General features: G+C 43.2%; 1 protein-coding gene across 1 annotated transcript in view; it reads left to right on the top strand.

Moving 5' to 3' along the window:
* Positions 1-17,163, top strand: part of GLS (glutaminase) — a 752,941-nt gene that overhangs the window by 564,314 nt on the left and 171,464 nt on the right. The window contains exon 15 of the mRNA XM_068244915.1: positions 3,454-3,515. Within this exon, the coding sequence (XP_068101016.1) occupies positions 3,454-3,515 (62 nt within the window). The remainder of the gene's footprint in view (positions 1-3,453; positions 3,516-17,163) is intronic.

The raw sequence follows: 17,163 nt of genomic DNA, 5'->3' as shown, positions 1-17,163 counted from the left end.
TGATTTGTTTTGATTTGTTCTAATGTGTTTCAGTTCTCTTTTTTTCTTGTTTTCCTCTATTCTCACCCGTACTTATAGCGAGAATTCCCACCTTTGCATCTCTATTCTCTCTCTAAGTAATTTATATGTAAAGAAGGTCATAGTATGATAGCGGGTGATATAATTCATAATATATGCACTCCATAGAATATTTAAGAATGTGCTATGAATCTGATGTATATCCACACTATGTAAGAAATGACACAGATGTATTGTTATGACTCACTTTATTGAAAAATAAAAATTACACTAAGAAATACTGAGGGTGAACATTTTCAGGTACTGTGCGATCATTAAAAATCAGGGGGAAGGGGCGCATCCTCACAAGTTTACCTCAGGCTGCAAAAAGTCTAGAACCGGTCCTGCAGAGGAGGCTCTGCACTATCCACAGGCCTTTTCCTGTGGGGCAGTGCTGGACACAGGGCCACTGGGCAGGCTTTAGAGTTCACATATATGTTCTGAGAAGTCTGCACTTGCCCAGGTAGTATAAAAAAGGCTTTATTCAAAAATCACCCAGCAACTGAAAACAACTGCATGTTATGACCACGCCCACTGTTTTTTGTGGCCAACCCCACTTTTGCCTCATGATGTGCCGCCATTGTCCTTTGGGAGGGGCGTCATAGGTCTGAGGTGCCTAAGGCAGCGCAAACCCTAAATGCCGGCCTGGGGGCCAGATTAACCATAAGGCACGGAAGGCACGTGCTGATGATGGAGAAGTGGCTCACTCCCCTCCCCAAGTGCCTCCTTTCCACCTTGCCTTTGCAGAGTCCTGAGCGGAGTGTAATTGAGAGGTTACTCACCTGCGTCCGGCATTCCTCTAAACACATCTCCCTTTTGTCAGGGGCACCTCTAGCTACCTAATACTTGCAGGCATCTACTAGCTACTTAATACTGAGGATAGCTCTGGCTACCTAGTACTAAGGGGCACCTGTGGCTACCTACACCGGCAAGGGAAGTAAGGGAGAAGTGACAGCTGGGACAGCCAGCACACTTACGGTGTGGTTCATCGGGTGTTTGTATGTTCATGGAGGGGGAAGTCTAAGGTGCCATCTTGTGATGTAAATCCGGGCCTGCCACATTCTCTTTCCATGAGCATATCTTTGCAGATCTGGGTGAGAACTGTTCCACAACTGTGATGTTTTCCGAAGCCAGATTGAAGAGGGTCAAGGATGCTGTTTCTTGAGAGCCTGGCTTCAAGTTGGAGATAGATAGCTATTTCAATAACTTTCCCTAGAAAGGGGAAGTTGGATACAGGTCTGTATTTGTTTAGAGCATCTGAGTCTAAGGATGATTTCTTGAGTAGTGGGTCGGACGATTGCTTCTTTCAGACAGGTGGGAAATCTCCTTTCTTGTAAAGAACAGTTGACTATTTTGTGGAATTCTGGTATAAATAGCTCAGGACATTTTAACATGAACTTAGTTGGGCCATGGTCCAGGTCACAAGTAGTCTGCTGAAGGTTAGATACCTTCTTCAGTCATTACCTTAAAATCAGAACATAGTGGTAGGCTATTTTTTGCATCAGGTTTCCAGTGCTGTGAATTGAATGGAAGATCGTATGGCGTTTATGGAGACTTTGAGGCAGATTCACTAAAATGTAATCGCAAATTATTTTATGGAGCGCAAGTTACCTTCAATGAGCGCACGCTATGCACAGTCCTTGCATCGTAGCGTGGCTCTGTAGTTACGGCCGAACCTTCTAAATGCTGCACGATAGTGACGTAGCTGAACACAATACTTCACTTGAAACCTTAAAATAACTTGTGCTGACGGGCGCGTTACTTTTAGTGAATCTGCCCCAGTGTCTGAAATCTTGCTTGTTGATAGGGGATTAAATACTTATTTAACTCATTACATGCACATCAAGCTCTGGCTTTGGGGCAGTGGGGTTTTAGAGAGTTATTTTTGATATTATTCTTTCTCACTGATACAATAAACATACCATTACAATTAAACTGCTCATTTCTGGGTCTGAGGACAAGCAGGCAAAATCAGCAGAGGATCAAAAATTCATATGTTCATCATAGTCTAAGGCCAATTTTACCTTATCTTGTATGCTGTTGGGATGTGAGAGGAAACTGAAGTACTGGGAGGAAACCCACCCCAAACACAGGCAGTGACCCCAACATAGTACTTTATTTTTTCGTGCCATAAGGAGCAGGGGGGGGGGGGAATGTTGGTGCATCTTATGGTGCTAATATGGCCACAGATTATCTCCCCTTCCTCTGTCTGAATGCCTACTGGTAGCGGTATGTCTCTCCCCTCCTTCCCCCCCCTTGCAGTGTCTTGTCCTCAAATATCACCATAGACTGTGCGCACCTGTCTCTATCTGAACATCTGCCAGCAATGTTATGTCCCTCCTCTCCCTCTGATGTAGAGATCAACACAGGAAGCATCTGTCCGTGTACCCTCTCCGGTGACTCTTCTGTGTACACTGGCAGTTTACTTCTGTACTTCTCTATTGTAACTTCAAGGTTCTCACTTCTTGACCTCCGGTGCTCACAACCAAACCTTGCCTGATGCCACTGTCTTCAGGAGCTTACAATAAAATAAGTGCATGATATCACTAACTATCTTTCAAAGTTTACAATCTAATTCCTGCCTGATGCCACTAACTGTCCTTGGGAGCTTACAATCTAATACCTGTCTGATGACACTGTTTTCGAGAGCTTACGATCTAATCCCTGCCTGATGCCACTAACTTCCCTCAGGAATTTACACTCTAATACTTGTCTCATGTCACTAACTAATCTTTGTATCATGTCGCTAAGGATGATACTGGTATATACAGGACAGTATATACAGTATATGCTCATTACCGTACACTACCCATATCTGCTTTACTTCATGTGTTTTACATTTTATATGTAAATCTTGACACACTCATTTGTCTATTGCCCATCTATTTGCTAGTGGATTCATGGTTCTGTACACTATATATAAAAATCGTTTGAATAAAAAAATGTAAAAAAGCAACATAGGTCTTTGGACATCCCAGAAACAATACTTCAGAGAAAATCTCCCCAGTGGTGCCACATTCAGGAATAAAACCTCAAAAGAGGTTCCCATGAGTTGTACTCTGAAGCAACCTAGCAGTGTTGCCAACTTATCCCTTTAATTACTTACACATATGAATTATACAGATCTTGTGGCTACTTACTGTAGATGCAGTTTAGGCACTGATGATGTGTAAGTAACCCCAGCAACTGCACAAGTTAAATGTGTCAGTATTTAAAGGGATGACTGGCAACATTGCAACCCAGTGCAACACAGTACTGTATATATGTTGTTGATTTTTTTGAGTCAGTTATGGACCAGTAAAACACGCTGAAATCAAATATTCCGTATACAAATCTGTATGATTATTGTTCTATTTATCCTTTGGTCACCACATTTTCATTTTTGTTTCCTTGCAGGTAAAATCTGTCATAAATCTTCTGTTTGCAGCATATACGGGAGATGTTTCTGCTCTAAGAAGGTAATTTTACATCGTAAAAATAGATAATTTCCGTCAATGGCTTTTAAACGGATCAATTCCGTCCAAAATGCACACCCACTGATTTGTTAAGAGTCAGAAAGTATTAATTTTACTACAGTATTGTATGCCTGCGTCTCCTTCCCATGAAGCCATATTAGGGGCAATAATAATAATTCCAACACTTGTATAGCGCTTTTCTCATTTTGGATTCAAGGTGCTTGAAAGCTGCAGCCACTAGGGGTGCACTCAGTAGACAGTAGCAGTGTTAGGAAGTTTTGCTCAAGAACTTCTTACTGAATTGGTACTTGTTTACTAAATAGGAAGATTTGAACCCTGGTTTTCTTTGTCAGAGGCCCTTAACCAATACATTATCCACAGTATTACATTACACACGTGGCTACATTAAAAAAAAATGTTTCAAACATTTTATTAGAATTTTAAGTTTTTCACAGAAATGCTTTTCTTTTCATGTTTGCAAAATATGAAAGGAAATGTGACACAGTCACAAGACATAGTAGAACATAGTGGGATTGTTAAAAAGTTAGTAAATTAGTGACTTTGCAGTTGCTGTCATGCACATGCACTTACAGCCAGGGTTATAACTATACCCTAACCCAGACATGGGCAAACTTGGCCCTCCAGCTGTTACGGAACTACAAGTCCCACAATGCATTTGCCTTTATGAGTCATGACTGTGGCTGTCAGACTCCTGCAATGCATTGTGGGACTTGTAGTTCCTTAACAGCTGGAGGGCCAAGTTTGCCCATGCCTGCCCTAACCCCTTGCAGAGTACAGCAGATTTGTGTTAATATATTTGCCTGCTCTTATCACATCCGGTCTCCTTTTTCTTCTGACGGAGGCAGCATAGAGTGAGTTGCTGCAAAAAGGAAAAGGAGACACAACCAGGGCAGGTAAATATTTTTACACAGCTCTACTGCACTCTGCAAGAGGGAAGGGAGGTAGAGCAACCCCTCCTCCCAGTCACAGGAGATATTATGCGCCTGCCTTCAACAAGAACGTTTTTTAGGAGAATTCAAGCTTCCTGCCTGGATTTTTTTTAAACTATTTTGGCTGTTAGAGCTTATTCACACAGGGAGCACTGCTGCCTACAATGGAGTACAGATCCTTGCAGTCTTGTTCAATACAAGTCGCCAACCATCTCGACCTTTTGAAGCTACATCTGGTTACATTTTGCACTAGAGGTACTGTAAAGGGCACCATCGTTATGAATGCAGAGTCTGGGCATCAGTTGGAAAGAAGTATAGCGTGTTGAGCATAGTTCTGAAATTTAAAGATTATCGCCCACAATATGTCCTCTCCTTTGCTTGCCCAGCACTAAACTGACTGTTCCCAGTCACCAGCATTTTTCAATTCCATATTTTGACGTCACAGAAAAATTGCAGCTATCTTGAGTTCTGAATGAGCTGTGAGTGCATGTATATGGCTGCAGAATAAAGTCTTATTCACTGATCGTTCAGAAGCCATGGCTAGGGTTTGCTATACAACAGCTGAGGGGTGCAAACTGTTACCTCCTTATTCCAGATATTCAGTAAAAATTCTGTTACTTACCGTATTTTTTTGATTATAAAACGCCCTTTTTCTCCCCCAAAAAAGTTGAGAAAAAGTCCCTGTGTCTTATATTTCAAAGACAGGGAGTCCCCGACTAACAAATGCTTGCCGATGTGACCCGCTGCAATGTCGGGAGCTCCCTGCCTTGTCCCCGTGTGGTCCTGCAGGCCCCTGGCATGTCTCTGCTCCCCTGTGTAAGAATAATTAGCAGCAGAGTGGCTCAACTTCCTAGCGATTCCAAGGCGCAGCAAAATGCAGACTTCTCCTCTTCCGAGCGGCATCCTCTAATGAAGGCTTCTGTTGATGACGCGATCAACAGAAGCCTTCACTAGGGAAAGCTGCGCGGAAAAGGAGATGTCTGCGGTCTGAAAACCCACCTGTTCAGGTTGGCATTTGCAGAAATATAATTTTTATATTGTGTGAATACTTCATCCTACTACCAACTACTGAATCTGAGATAGCCAAAGCGCTTTGAGTCCTATGGGACAAAAGCCCTATAGAAATGTTACTGTTGCAGATCGCCGCTGCTGAAATTGCTAGGAATATGAGTCACTCTGCCGCTAATTATTCTTACACAGGGGGAGCGAAACCTGTGGGGGTCAGAAGGACCGCACTGGGGTGCTGGAGAGGACACAGGGACACACACAGGAGGGCACAGCGGGGATCAGGTGGACTGCACAAAGGGGCCTGGAGGGGACACAGGGACATACACGGGATGACAGGAGGACCACACAGACTGACTGGAGGACCACACGGGGGGCTGGAGGGGACGCAGGGACACACACAGAAGGACAGGAGGGGATACAGAGGGGCAGAAGGGGCACAGGGACACACGCAGGAGGACAGGAAAAGGGACTAAAGGACCACACAGGGGGGTTTGAAGGGGACACAGTGACACACATAGTAGAACACATAGTGGACAGAAGTAGACAAAGGAGGATAATGGGGGAGAACATCTACAAGATGCTCTTGGAACATGGATGCACCAGGTTTAACCATTTAATGACAAGCTGACTTATAAAAACATCCTGCTAGAGCCTCTTAATGGCTCCAGGACTTTAATTAGTCAGACAGTGCTGCTGCCGCTGTGCGCGTGCGCGCTCCCATGCGTGCACGTGAAAATAGTGGGGGAAAAAAACTCACCAAAGAAAAAATGCACCTTTATTTCCAAATACTATATTGTCACCATACTTTGTACTAGGGAAATAATTAAAATCTTGTGATAACCAGAACAAATAGGCAGATAAAATGTGTGGGTTTTATAAAGAGTAGCAGTGTTTATATTAACCTCCCTGGCGGTACGCAGGTGCAGTGGCTGCGTCCGCGGGAGGGATTTTTTAAAATAAAAAATGTTTTCTATTTGTTAGCTAGCACTAGGCTAGCTAACTATGTGCGGCAAGTCCCCCGGCACCTCTCTGATCCCCCCGATCGCAGCCGGCAATATTTACCCGTCCGCGATCCCGCGAGAGCTTCAGCAATGAGCTTCACTGTCGCTATGGCGACGATCGGACATGACGTCATGCGCAGTCCTGATCCTCCACATAGCGAAGCCTGGAGCTAATTGGGAGGCTGCGCCATCGCGGGATCCCTGGGGGGTACATATACCGGGGTCGATCGGTGGGGACCGGAGGGACTTGCCACACATAGTTGGCTAGCGAAGTGCTAGCTTAACATTATAAAACAGTTTTTATTTTAAAAAATCCTCCCGGGGCCATGTGATCCCCTGCGGCGGCTAGCCCTGCACTGTGTCAGGCTTACCGCCTGGGAGGTTAAGACTATAGGGGATGAAATTGGAGAAATAGTGTATTTTTTCATTTTTCCTTGTTTTTTCCCTTTAAAATGCATAGGAAAAAAAAAGTAATTACTGAAAACAAATAACCCTAAAAAGCCCAATTGGTGGTGAAAAATACAAGATATAGATCATTTAATTGTGATTAGTAGTGATTAAGCTATTGGCAAATGAAAGGGATCAGCACTGAAAGGTGAAAATCGCTCTCCGTTTTATATATATATATATATATATATATATATATATATATATATATATATATATATATATATATATATATATATATAAAACGGAGTGCGATTTTTTTTCACCTTTCAGTGCTGATCCCATATATATATATATATATATATATATATATATATATATATATATATATATATATATATATATTTTTTTTTTTTTCCCTGGTTTTTGACCTCTAAACCTGTGTATCTTATTATCCGGAGCATCTTATATTCCAAAAAATACAGTATTTCCTCTTCAACCCTACCATGTTTAGTCCATGTAAACTGAATGGCATTTAGGAATTCCGATTTTCCCTGGATGCTATCAAAATAAGAAGAAAAACGCAGCATGCAGTTTCGATTAAAAATTGGAATTGCATGTAGTGTGCAAGAGGCCTTACTTGTCTTCTATATTTACTACATTCTAACTGAATGGTAAACTTAATGTAAAAGCCACAGCTTACATATCAGAATAATGCACAGGCATTATTTATGTAATGCTGACAAAGGCCATTACATGTTACAAAGTTTTCTATGATAGTCTGTAAATCTGACCTGGTATACTTAATATGTGTAAAATCTGTGGAAATTCGTATGTGAAGGAAACAGTGCAAACAGTGCATCAGTGAAAAAACATGAGCAGGTTCAGTACTAGTAAATAAAACGGATGTTCTTGTTTGAACAGCTTTCTGCAGCAGTAGGTATAACTTACTGCTGGTTACTGCACTTCTAGGTGACTAACTTCAGAACACAGATGGATATAAGAAATTACATTTTAACCATTTGAACCAAAAAATTTGCACTGTAGATATGGGTTTAAATAATTATTTCAATTTTATACTTTTATGGTTTAACTGGAATTTAATTAATTTAAAACGTCTATTCCCCAACGTCTATTCCCCAAATAATAGTGATCCTGCTGTGATCCTGAAGTCTGTTCATCTTTTCCTTTGACAGTTTTTATTTGATTGAAAATGGAATTTATAATCCTATATGCCAGCCTTTCTCAACCTTTTTACTTTGGAGGAACCCTGTAAATAACTTTTGGATCTCAAGGAACCCCTGCACACAATTTTTTGGTCTTGAGGAACCCGTACATTTATTTTTCAGGAGGCATGGTCTTTTAAGTAGGTTAGGCTGCTAATTTTACTATCTTCTATTACACTGCCACTCATTATAATGTCTCCTGACCCCCCCAATAAGTGCTTCATGTTACAGTACCAACTATTATATTGTGCTCTATTATACTTCCCCCACGATGTGGTAAAATGCCAAGGAACCCCTGCAGAGTCCTCAAGGAACCCTGGTTGAGAAAGCCTGCTATATACAGTCAGAGCTTTCAAGTAGAAAATGCCAATGCCCCAATTTCTAGGACATGTGGCAATTCAATTCTGATCGAGAAATTATTTTGACAATTACAGACTCCTAAAAAATTACATGACCTAATGGCATTGATTTTGTACTAGCAAAATCACATGGACAAAAATATTGGCCCGTTGCATTTATGTCAAAAACACGTTTTCTTCCAGAAAATTGCTGCAATTACAAATGCTTTGGTTTGTCATGTTTATCTATTTTTATTGGCACTGAAAGAACACAAAAATCATGGGTAAAACAAAACATCTGAGACATTCCACACAAAACATGAAAATGGCATGGACAAAATCCTATCAAAATTATATTAAATGTATTTCAGTCATTTGATGTTCCTTTATTTGCAATTTGACTTACCTGTAGCAAATAACAGTTGCTAGCAATATAGAAATTCCCTTTTGAAACTCATTAAAATTGAGAAATGTTAACTCCATCTTGTTTTTGTTTGACCGTGTTGTGATGCCTTTGGTATGTCATAAATATGTCATATTGAATGCATCGTAAGCCATACAAACATTTTGAATACAGAATCTTAAACAGCCAACCCTCTGAGCTGCCAGGCCTCCTGCTGGGAAGCCAAGCACAGAGTTTTTTTTTTTAACTTCTAGCAGTATTGTCCCAAGCTGAGCGGAGGACAATTAACATCTGTTTACAATCCATCCATTATTATTATTAGTATTATTTAGTATTTATATAGCACCAACATCATACGCAGCGCTGTACAGTATATATATTGTCTTGTCACTAACTGTCCCTCAAAGGAGCTCACAATCTAATCCCTACCAGAGTCCTATGTCTATGTATGTATCATGTAGTGTATGAATTGCAATCTAGGGCCAATTTTAGGGGGAAGCCAATTAAAGGGATACTGTAGGGGTCGGGGGAAAATGAGTTAAAGTTACCCGGGGCTTCTAATGGTCCCCCACAAACATCCTGTGCCCACACAGCCACTCCCCAATGCTCCGGTCCCGCAGGCGCAGTGGTTTTCAGACTTTAAAGTCTGAAATTCCAGAAGTGAACCAGAGGTGGGGCCGGAGCATTGGTGAGTGGCTGCGTGGGCACAGGATGTCTGTGTGGGACCATTAGAAGGCCCGGGTAACTTCAACTCATTTTCCCCTGACCCCCCTACAGTGTCCCTTTAACTTATCTTTATGTTTTTGGAATGTGGGAGGAAACCGGAGTGCCAGGAGGAAACCCACGCAGACACGGGGAGAACATACAAACTCATTGCAGATAGTTCCTGGCTGGGATTCAAACCGGGGACCAATCGCTGCAAGGCGAGAGCGCCTTGTGACCAAGTGTCTCTGGGAGACTGTAGTTTAAGGGAATTTTTTACAACTCGCTCCAGAGCTAGAGAGAAATTGATCTTATCTGATGATTCCCTCCAAACATCTGCTTTCACCAGGAACAGTTGACATCACTGTAACCCAAGAATTAACCATTTCCATATTTTCTTCATATTTCATTAGTTAAAGATATACTAAATCAACCATCTTTTCAAAAATTATTAAGGTTATTTTGACACCCATTACAGGAAATTTTTGGACAAATGGGACACAGACACCCTACGATATTAAGGTTCTCAGGCATACTTTGTTGTTCCATGATAATATTCTATATCTGCGGATTTGTAACACCTTACTGAATGTGGGTATGCAACCCATTTCTTAATGTGACCTATGGGCATGGAGAGACTGGCAAAGCAGTAATTCTGCCAAAATTTCCCTCCCTGGAGAGGGGGCTGCCCCCTGTTTCAATTACACAAGGCTGGACTTTTGCATGTCATAGCCACTCCCATCTACAGAGTGGGTTAATACTTAGGATTATTTCAGCGCAAAGACTTTATTTCTTACTGGACTCCAACATGGTATTTTGAACTTTCACACATTCTTCTTCATTTCTTATTCACTACAACTGTTGTGCAAGCCTTAAAGAGACTCTGAAGCGAGAATAAAGCTCATAGTTAGCAGGGGCATGTGTGCCCCTGCTAAAACGCCGCTATCGTGCGGCTAAACGGGGGTCCCTTACCCCCCGAAATCCCCTCCGTGCAGCCGGGGATCTCTTCCTGGTTGAGGCAGGGCAAACCGCCGCAGCCCTGCCCCACACGCGTCTGTCAGCGCGTATCTCCGCCTCTCCCCCGCCCCTCTCAGTCTTTCTTCACTGAGAGGGGCGGGGGAGAGGCGGCGATGCGCCGCTGATAGACGCGACTAGAGGCGGGACTGCAGCCGTTAGCCCTGCCTCTAGGAGCAGCAAAATATACGACCAATTTGGTTGTTGATTTTGCGGGGGGTGGGGGGGGGTGGGGGGGTGAAGGGACCCCCGTTTAGCCGCGGGATAGCGGCGTTTTAGCAGGGGCTAACTATGAGCTCTGAAGCGAGAATTATTCTCGCTTCAGTGTCTCTTTAAAGCAAACCTGAACTGAAAAATAAAAGTCAAAACAAACCAAAGAAGTCTAGTCTCCGCCAGTGCCTATCCACTGCAGAGCCATCAGGCAATCAAAGGGGGGGAACTTGAGTGTCAATGTAGCCACTGGGGTCACTCAATTGAGGGCACCTGTAGCAGGAAGTTCCAGAATACAGAACTTGAAGAGTGCCAGTGCAGTGTTTGATCATGTTACATTGTGGTGGCTTATTAACTGGAAAACGAGGTGGAAAAAATGGGTCTCGGAGCGCTTGTGCTGTGTTGGGAGGGGGAGCAGATGGAGTACTTGCTGACTGGATGGGTAACTACTGCTTCCACTGCGCTCTGCACTGGGCAGTGGCAGCTCCATCTTCAGATTTTGAGGGGGCACAAAAGTGGCACAATGGCTAGCTGGTGGGGCCCATTGGGGCACATGACATTGTCAAGATTTCTTCAGCAATTATTTGTTACATTATTTAACCACTTCAGGACCACAGGTTTTTTTGCTTAAAAACCAGAGCAATTTTCCCATTTCAGCGCTTCTCCCAGTCATTCACCAAGAACTTTATTGCTACTCATCACATCTAAATTATCTATATCGTGTTTTTTTGCCACAAATAAGGCTTTTGTGGGTGATATTTGCTTTTAGTAATTATGTTATTCTCTATCCATTTTACAGGGAAAAATAGAAAAAAATGAAAAAAATACATTATTTCTTTATTTCCATCCACTATAGTTTTAAAATAAACAATGCTACCATGGGTAAAACCCACAGATTTTATTTGCTATTTTTTTTGCTGTTTTTTGTTTTCTCATTGTACTCAACGATTAAAAGCCCTCATCTTTAAAATTAACAGTAATATGCCCTCATGGCAGACATATTTAAAAAGCTGAGTCCCTAAGGTATTCATGTATTCTCTTTTCCATTCTGTAACCTTTGTTTTTTATTACAAGCATTTTATTTTGGTACAGAGTACATGAAAATAACAATTTTATTTCTTTTCATTTATTTTGCCGGTTAAAAAAAAAAATCACATGACTTAGGCCTCAGCTGTCAAACACCCCTAATTCTATTCTCTCAATTGTTACGGTTAAATGATACTCTATATCAGGGGTGCCCACACTTTTTCGGCTCGCAAGCTACTTTAAAATTTGCCGAGGCCAAGAGATCTACCAACGTTTAAAATGGCAAGCTTAGCCCCCCCCCCTATAGGTTAGCCAGCTACATGTGCCTTCAGTATAGTGTAGCCAGGTACATGTGGCTGCAGTATAGGGTAGCCAGGTACATGTGGTTGCAGTATAGGGTAGCCAGGTACATGTGCCTGCAGTATAGGTCAGCTAGGTACATGCGGCTGCAGTATAGGTCAGCTAGGTACATGTGGCTGCAGTATAGGTCAGCTAGGTACATGTGGCTGCAGTATAGGTCAGCTAGGTGCATCTGCCCGCAGTATAGGTCAGCTAGGTGCATCTGCCCGCAGTATAGGTCAGCTAGGTGCATTTGCCCGCAGTATAGGTCAGCTAGGTGCATTTGCCCGCAGTATAGGTCAGCTAGGTGCATTTGCCCGCAGTATAGGTCAGCTAGGTGCATCTGCCCGCCCTGCAGTATATCGCTACCTCAATCCGGCGCTGAGGGTCCAGGAGGCTCTGGCAGGCAAAGGGGCAGCGGGCAGCACGCGATGTACGTGGTTGTAACGTGCCCGGTGCCGCCCCAGCCATGACGTTGCGGACGCGCCGCCTCTTTCCTCCCCTGCATCCCTATTGGCCAACGGCCGGGAGCAAAACTACAGCTGCCGGCCACAACATTTGATGAGATGCAGCTGTGAGGCCGCGATCTACCGAGAAGGAGGTCGCGATCTACTGGTGGATTGTGATGGACCTATTGGGCAGCCCTGCCCTATATACATAATCAGATATCTTCTTGGACACAAGGCAGACTGTTATGGCCCATACTCACGAGGGACTTTTGTCGCCTCAACACGCGGCGCGCGCGTGTTGCGGCGACAGGTCGCCCGTGAGTATGGGCCGTCGCACACGCGCGCACCCCGAACTGTCGCCCGCCGCTCATGTCGCCATGCGATTGAAACTTTCAATCGCATGGCGACAGTCGCCGCTGCCCCCCCGCCGAAACTGTCGCTGGTCCGCGTGAGTACGCGGACTAGCGACAGCAACCTCCATGTAGGTACATGGAGCTTCCGGCGGGGGGAGGAGGAACGTCAGCGACAGCTTCCGCCTTGCCGCTGGTCCCTCTTCCGCGTGTGTACGCGGAGGGACCTGGCGAGAAGCTGTCGCCGGCCTGTCGCCCACACGCTCACGTGTGCTGGCGACAGGCCACATTTCTCGCCCGTGAGTATGGGCCATTAGCCACAAATAGCACCAATTACTTCAAGGCCATTTGTTTGCACTGAAAGTAATACAGTCATTCTTTGTTAGCAAAGCCCATGCAGTGTCTAAACAATCTAGGAAAGCCATAAATGTCACCATTCTGAAAACTAGAGACCCAGGCTTACTCAGATATACATATTTTGTGACATCTGGACTTATGCGGTTTTGCTGAAATTGCACCATAACTTTGAAAATGGTATTTTTTTTACAGTTTTTTTTTTCACTCTGGCACCAAAATAATTCACATGACATAGGGCTTCAGCCCTCAAAGACCCCAAATTCTATTCTCTTGTTTGTCACGGTTAAAATGATACCCTATATACATAATCAGGTAACTTTTTTTGGCACACGACACATTGTCAACCACAAGTAGCGCCAGTGGATTTTTCAAGGCCATTTTGTGCCCCAAAACTAATAGTCATTCTTTCTTAGCAAAGCCCATGGAGCTTCTGAACAATCAAAGAAAGCCATAAATGTCACCATTCTGAAAACTAGAGACACTGGCCTACTAAGATATACATATCTTGTGACATTTGGACTTATGTGGATTTTCTGAGATTGTACCATAACTTTGAAAATGGTATTTTTTTTACAGTTTTTTCCACTTTGGCACTAAAAAAAATTCATATGACATAGGGCCTCAGCCCTCAAAGATGCCAAATTCTATTCTCTCATTTGTCACAGTAAAAATGATATACCACATACATAATCAGATAGCTTTTTGGGCACACAGCAGACTGTTGACCACAAGTAGCACCAATGACTTATTCAATGTGATTTTTATTACCAAAGTGTTTTAACCTTGTACACACTTTCAATTATGATTGGCCAATCACTGACCAATTTTACCACTTTCCCATGAAGTATGAAAGTCAACAAATATTGAATATTATGAGCAGATTATATAGGTGAACCCTCATACTGTAGTATGATGGTTTTCCTACATGATCTGCTCATTGTAACGGTTGGTGTCAGCACACAGAGTATCTGATTATTGATATAATCGTCAAACAGCAGAGGCGCCAAAAAGTGTAAAAGAATTCCTTTTAAAAGCGTTTAAAAGAAGGGAGGGATATGGGTGGATTCACCTCCCTTAAGTAAAAACCAGCCAATGAGCCGTAAACAGACAACAGTATAATTTATTGGGGATTCTCCAGGCAATGCAACGCGTTTCACGGGCAAAGCTCCCGCTTCATCAGGCAATCAAAACGGAGAAAACACTGCACGGCTCCGAGTGGCTATTTGACATATAGTGCTGCCGGAAGTCATCTGAGCATGACGTATCCGGTACGCACATCCGCCTATCCCCCCCGCTTGGCGCCTAGCATAGCATTTAAATTAGACGCAGCTCAGAGCAGACCTCCATAGAGGCGCTCAAACCTGGACATAACCTGCTAATGGTGAGTTACACTGCTCCTATTTCTTACGTCATACTGACATTTGTAAAGCTGTTTATTGACACACAAGTTTACTTTAGCATACAGGCATATAAATATTGGTTATAGGTCAGAATTTTTATTTCCTCTTTCCTCTTGTATACTGCACAGCTTTCCTCTATTGTTATTATTGTATACAGTGACATATCAATGCACTGCATTTTATGTTTCATGCAGCAAAAACTTTCAATTATGTCAGATCCCCTCTCCTTTCCCTGCATACTATTTGGATTGTATCAAGTTTATTATTATTGCTCATTATTATTATTAGTATATATATATATGCATGTGCACTTTACCAATTTATCTATTTATTGTTTTTATGATCGATACAGCAAAAAGCATTTAATTATGTCCAATATTTAAATTATATAACATGTATTATGTCTATGCTGTGGAGTGTCCTCTGGTTTAGTCCCACTGTTTGTTTTGTCCCCTTGTCTTTTCCCCAGTTTTTCTCCGTTTTGATTGCCTGATGAAGCGGGAGCTTTGCCCGTGAAACGCGTTGCATTGCTTGGAGAATCCCCAATAAATTATACTGTTGTCTGTTTACGGCTCATTGGCTGGTTTTTACTTAAGGGAGGTGAATCCACCCATATCCCTCCCTTCTTTTAAACGCTTTTAAAAGGAATTCTTTTACACTTTTTGGCGCCTCTGCTGTTTGACGATTATATTGATTCAGTGAGTCCACCCTGGGTGGAGGGGTGTATCCCCATCTTTTTTCCCTGTCTACAGAGAGCGACATTTTAATACCTGAGTGGGGTCAGGTTATAATTCTCCCCACCTGCCGTTTCAGTGGTTGCCTGTGCGGTAACCCAATTTTGTGAGTATATTCATTATCGATTACCTTTTTCTCCTAATTTCCTGACATACTACACCATATCGGGCTCTCGATCTCTTTTGTGTGTTTTATCTAAGCATCCGATTATTGATGATCTGCAGAATCACCAGCAATACAGATGAATACCTGATTATTAGTGATCTGCAGAATCACCAATAATACAAGTATGGCTAACTTCTGGACACCTAATAAAGTGCAAGTGTTTGGGTGCTACTGTAGCTTTAATGGTTAATGAGACCTCACCAGAGGGGCTGGTGAGGTATAAACAGTACACCAAGCGTGCACTAACGTACTACCTCCAGCAAGCTGGAGGAACAATACTAATGAGGCTGAATCTCCCGAGGAGCGAGTGATTCAGAATATACTGCAGGCAAATGAACACCCGAGGGGCGGGTTAGTCAAACTGAACTGCAGCCTGCGAGACACAGTAATACTACAGTGACAGGTTACCCAACGAGGAGGTAATTAAGGCTGAACTCTAGCTTAGCAGAACTGCTTTCACCAGCGGAACTGGTATAGTAACACCTCACCAGTGGCGAGGGCCCACTGGTGAGTAGAATGGTCAAGCAGGCAAGGTTCGGCAACAGAGAGGTAATTATCAGTACAGAATCGTGAGACAAGGGAGTAATCGGTAATCAGGCAGAGGTTCAGCAACAGTTAGGCAGATAGGCGAAAGTACAGGATCAGAAAGCAGGATCAGAGTCAGAGAAATCGCTAAGAGTCATACACAGGAGATCAATACAGTAGCAATAACCTAGTCGTGGTGTGAAATCCTTAGCATCAACACCAGGGAACTAGTCTAAACAGATAACAGTCTCAAGGTAGCAATATCCTAGTTTTGGTGTAAAATCCTTAGCATCAACACCAGGGAACTAGCCTAAGGTCTGAGCGCTAACACGCCAGCATTCACGACAACAGACAATGTAAGAATGAAGCCTGAAGGCTTATGAAGCAGAGGAGACCTCACTGGCACGCCCCCCTCTCATCAGCCAATCCTGGGCGCCGTGGGTCTCCTCTCACGTCAGCTGATGGGCTTCCTCCCCGCATAAAGGTCCCGTCTGTGCACGCGCCTGCACGCTAAGGCGACCCCCGGCAAGAACGACGGCTCCGTCCTCGGCGTCCTGGACGCTGTAGGAATGCATGGAGTATATTACACTCATATTATTTAAGATTCAATCCATGCCTGACCTCATATGTCATCTCCTATATGAACTGCTGCATGAACTTTTGCTCTTTCTCTGCATACTGCTGTAGTGCATGCCTTGCTGGTCTCTCTGTGTATGCACAAATTGAGGCACTTCATCCTTGTGTGCTGCTTGCAACCTATTGGCATTCTACAACCATCAAACTGACTGCTTCACCATATGCTGTGCTTTGTGTCGCTCAAGCCTTTACGGGACCTAGTACTGATGAACATGCATTTTTGCATTTTTTCTTTGCTGAAGGCTTTCTTGCACCTAACACGGAGATAAGAAAGAAAAAAACTTTTTTGATATCTTTGCATTAGATATGGGCCCTGGATCACACTAGGTGATCAGTGTTAGGGTGCATGGTGGTTGCATGAGTCGGTTCCAGTGCGGTGGACGGCCATCCTATATGGGGTCTTGTTTTTAAAGTGTATTTGTTTATAGAT

The sequence above is a fragment of the Hyperolius riggenbachi genome, chromosome 7 (genome assembly GCF_040937935.1).
Source record: "Hyperolius riggenbachi isolate aHypRig1 chromosome 7, aHypRig1.pri, whole genome shotgun sequence".
Taxonomy (NCBI): Eukaryota; Metazoa; Chordata; class Amphibia; order Anura; family Hyperoliidae; genus Hyperolius; species Hyperolius riggenbachi.
This window is presented reverse-complemented; position numbering and strand designations above follow the sequence as displayed.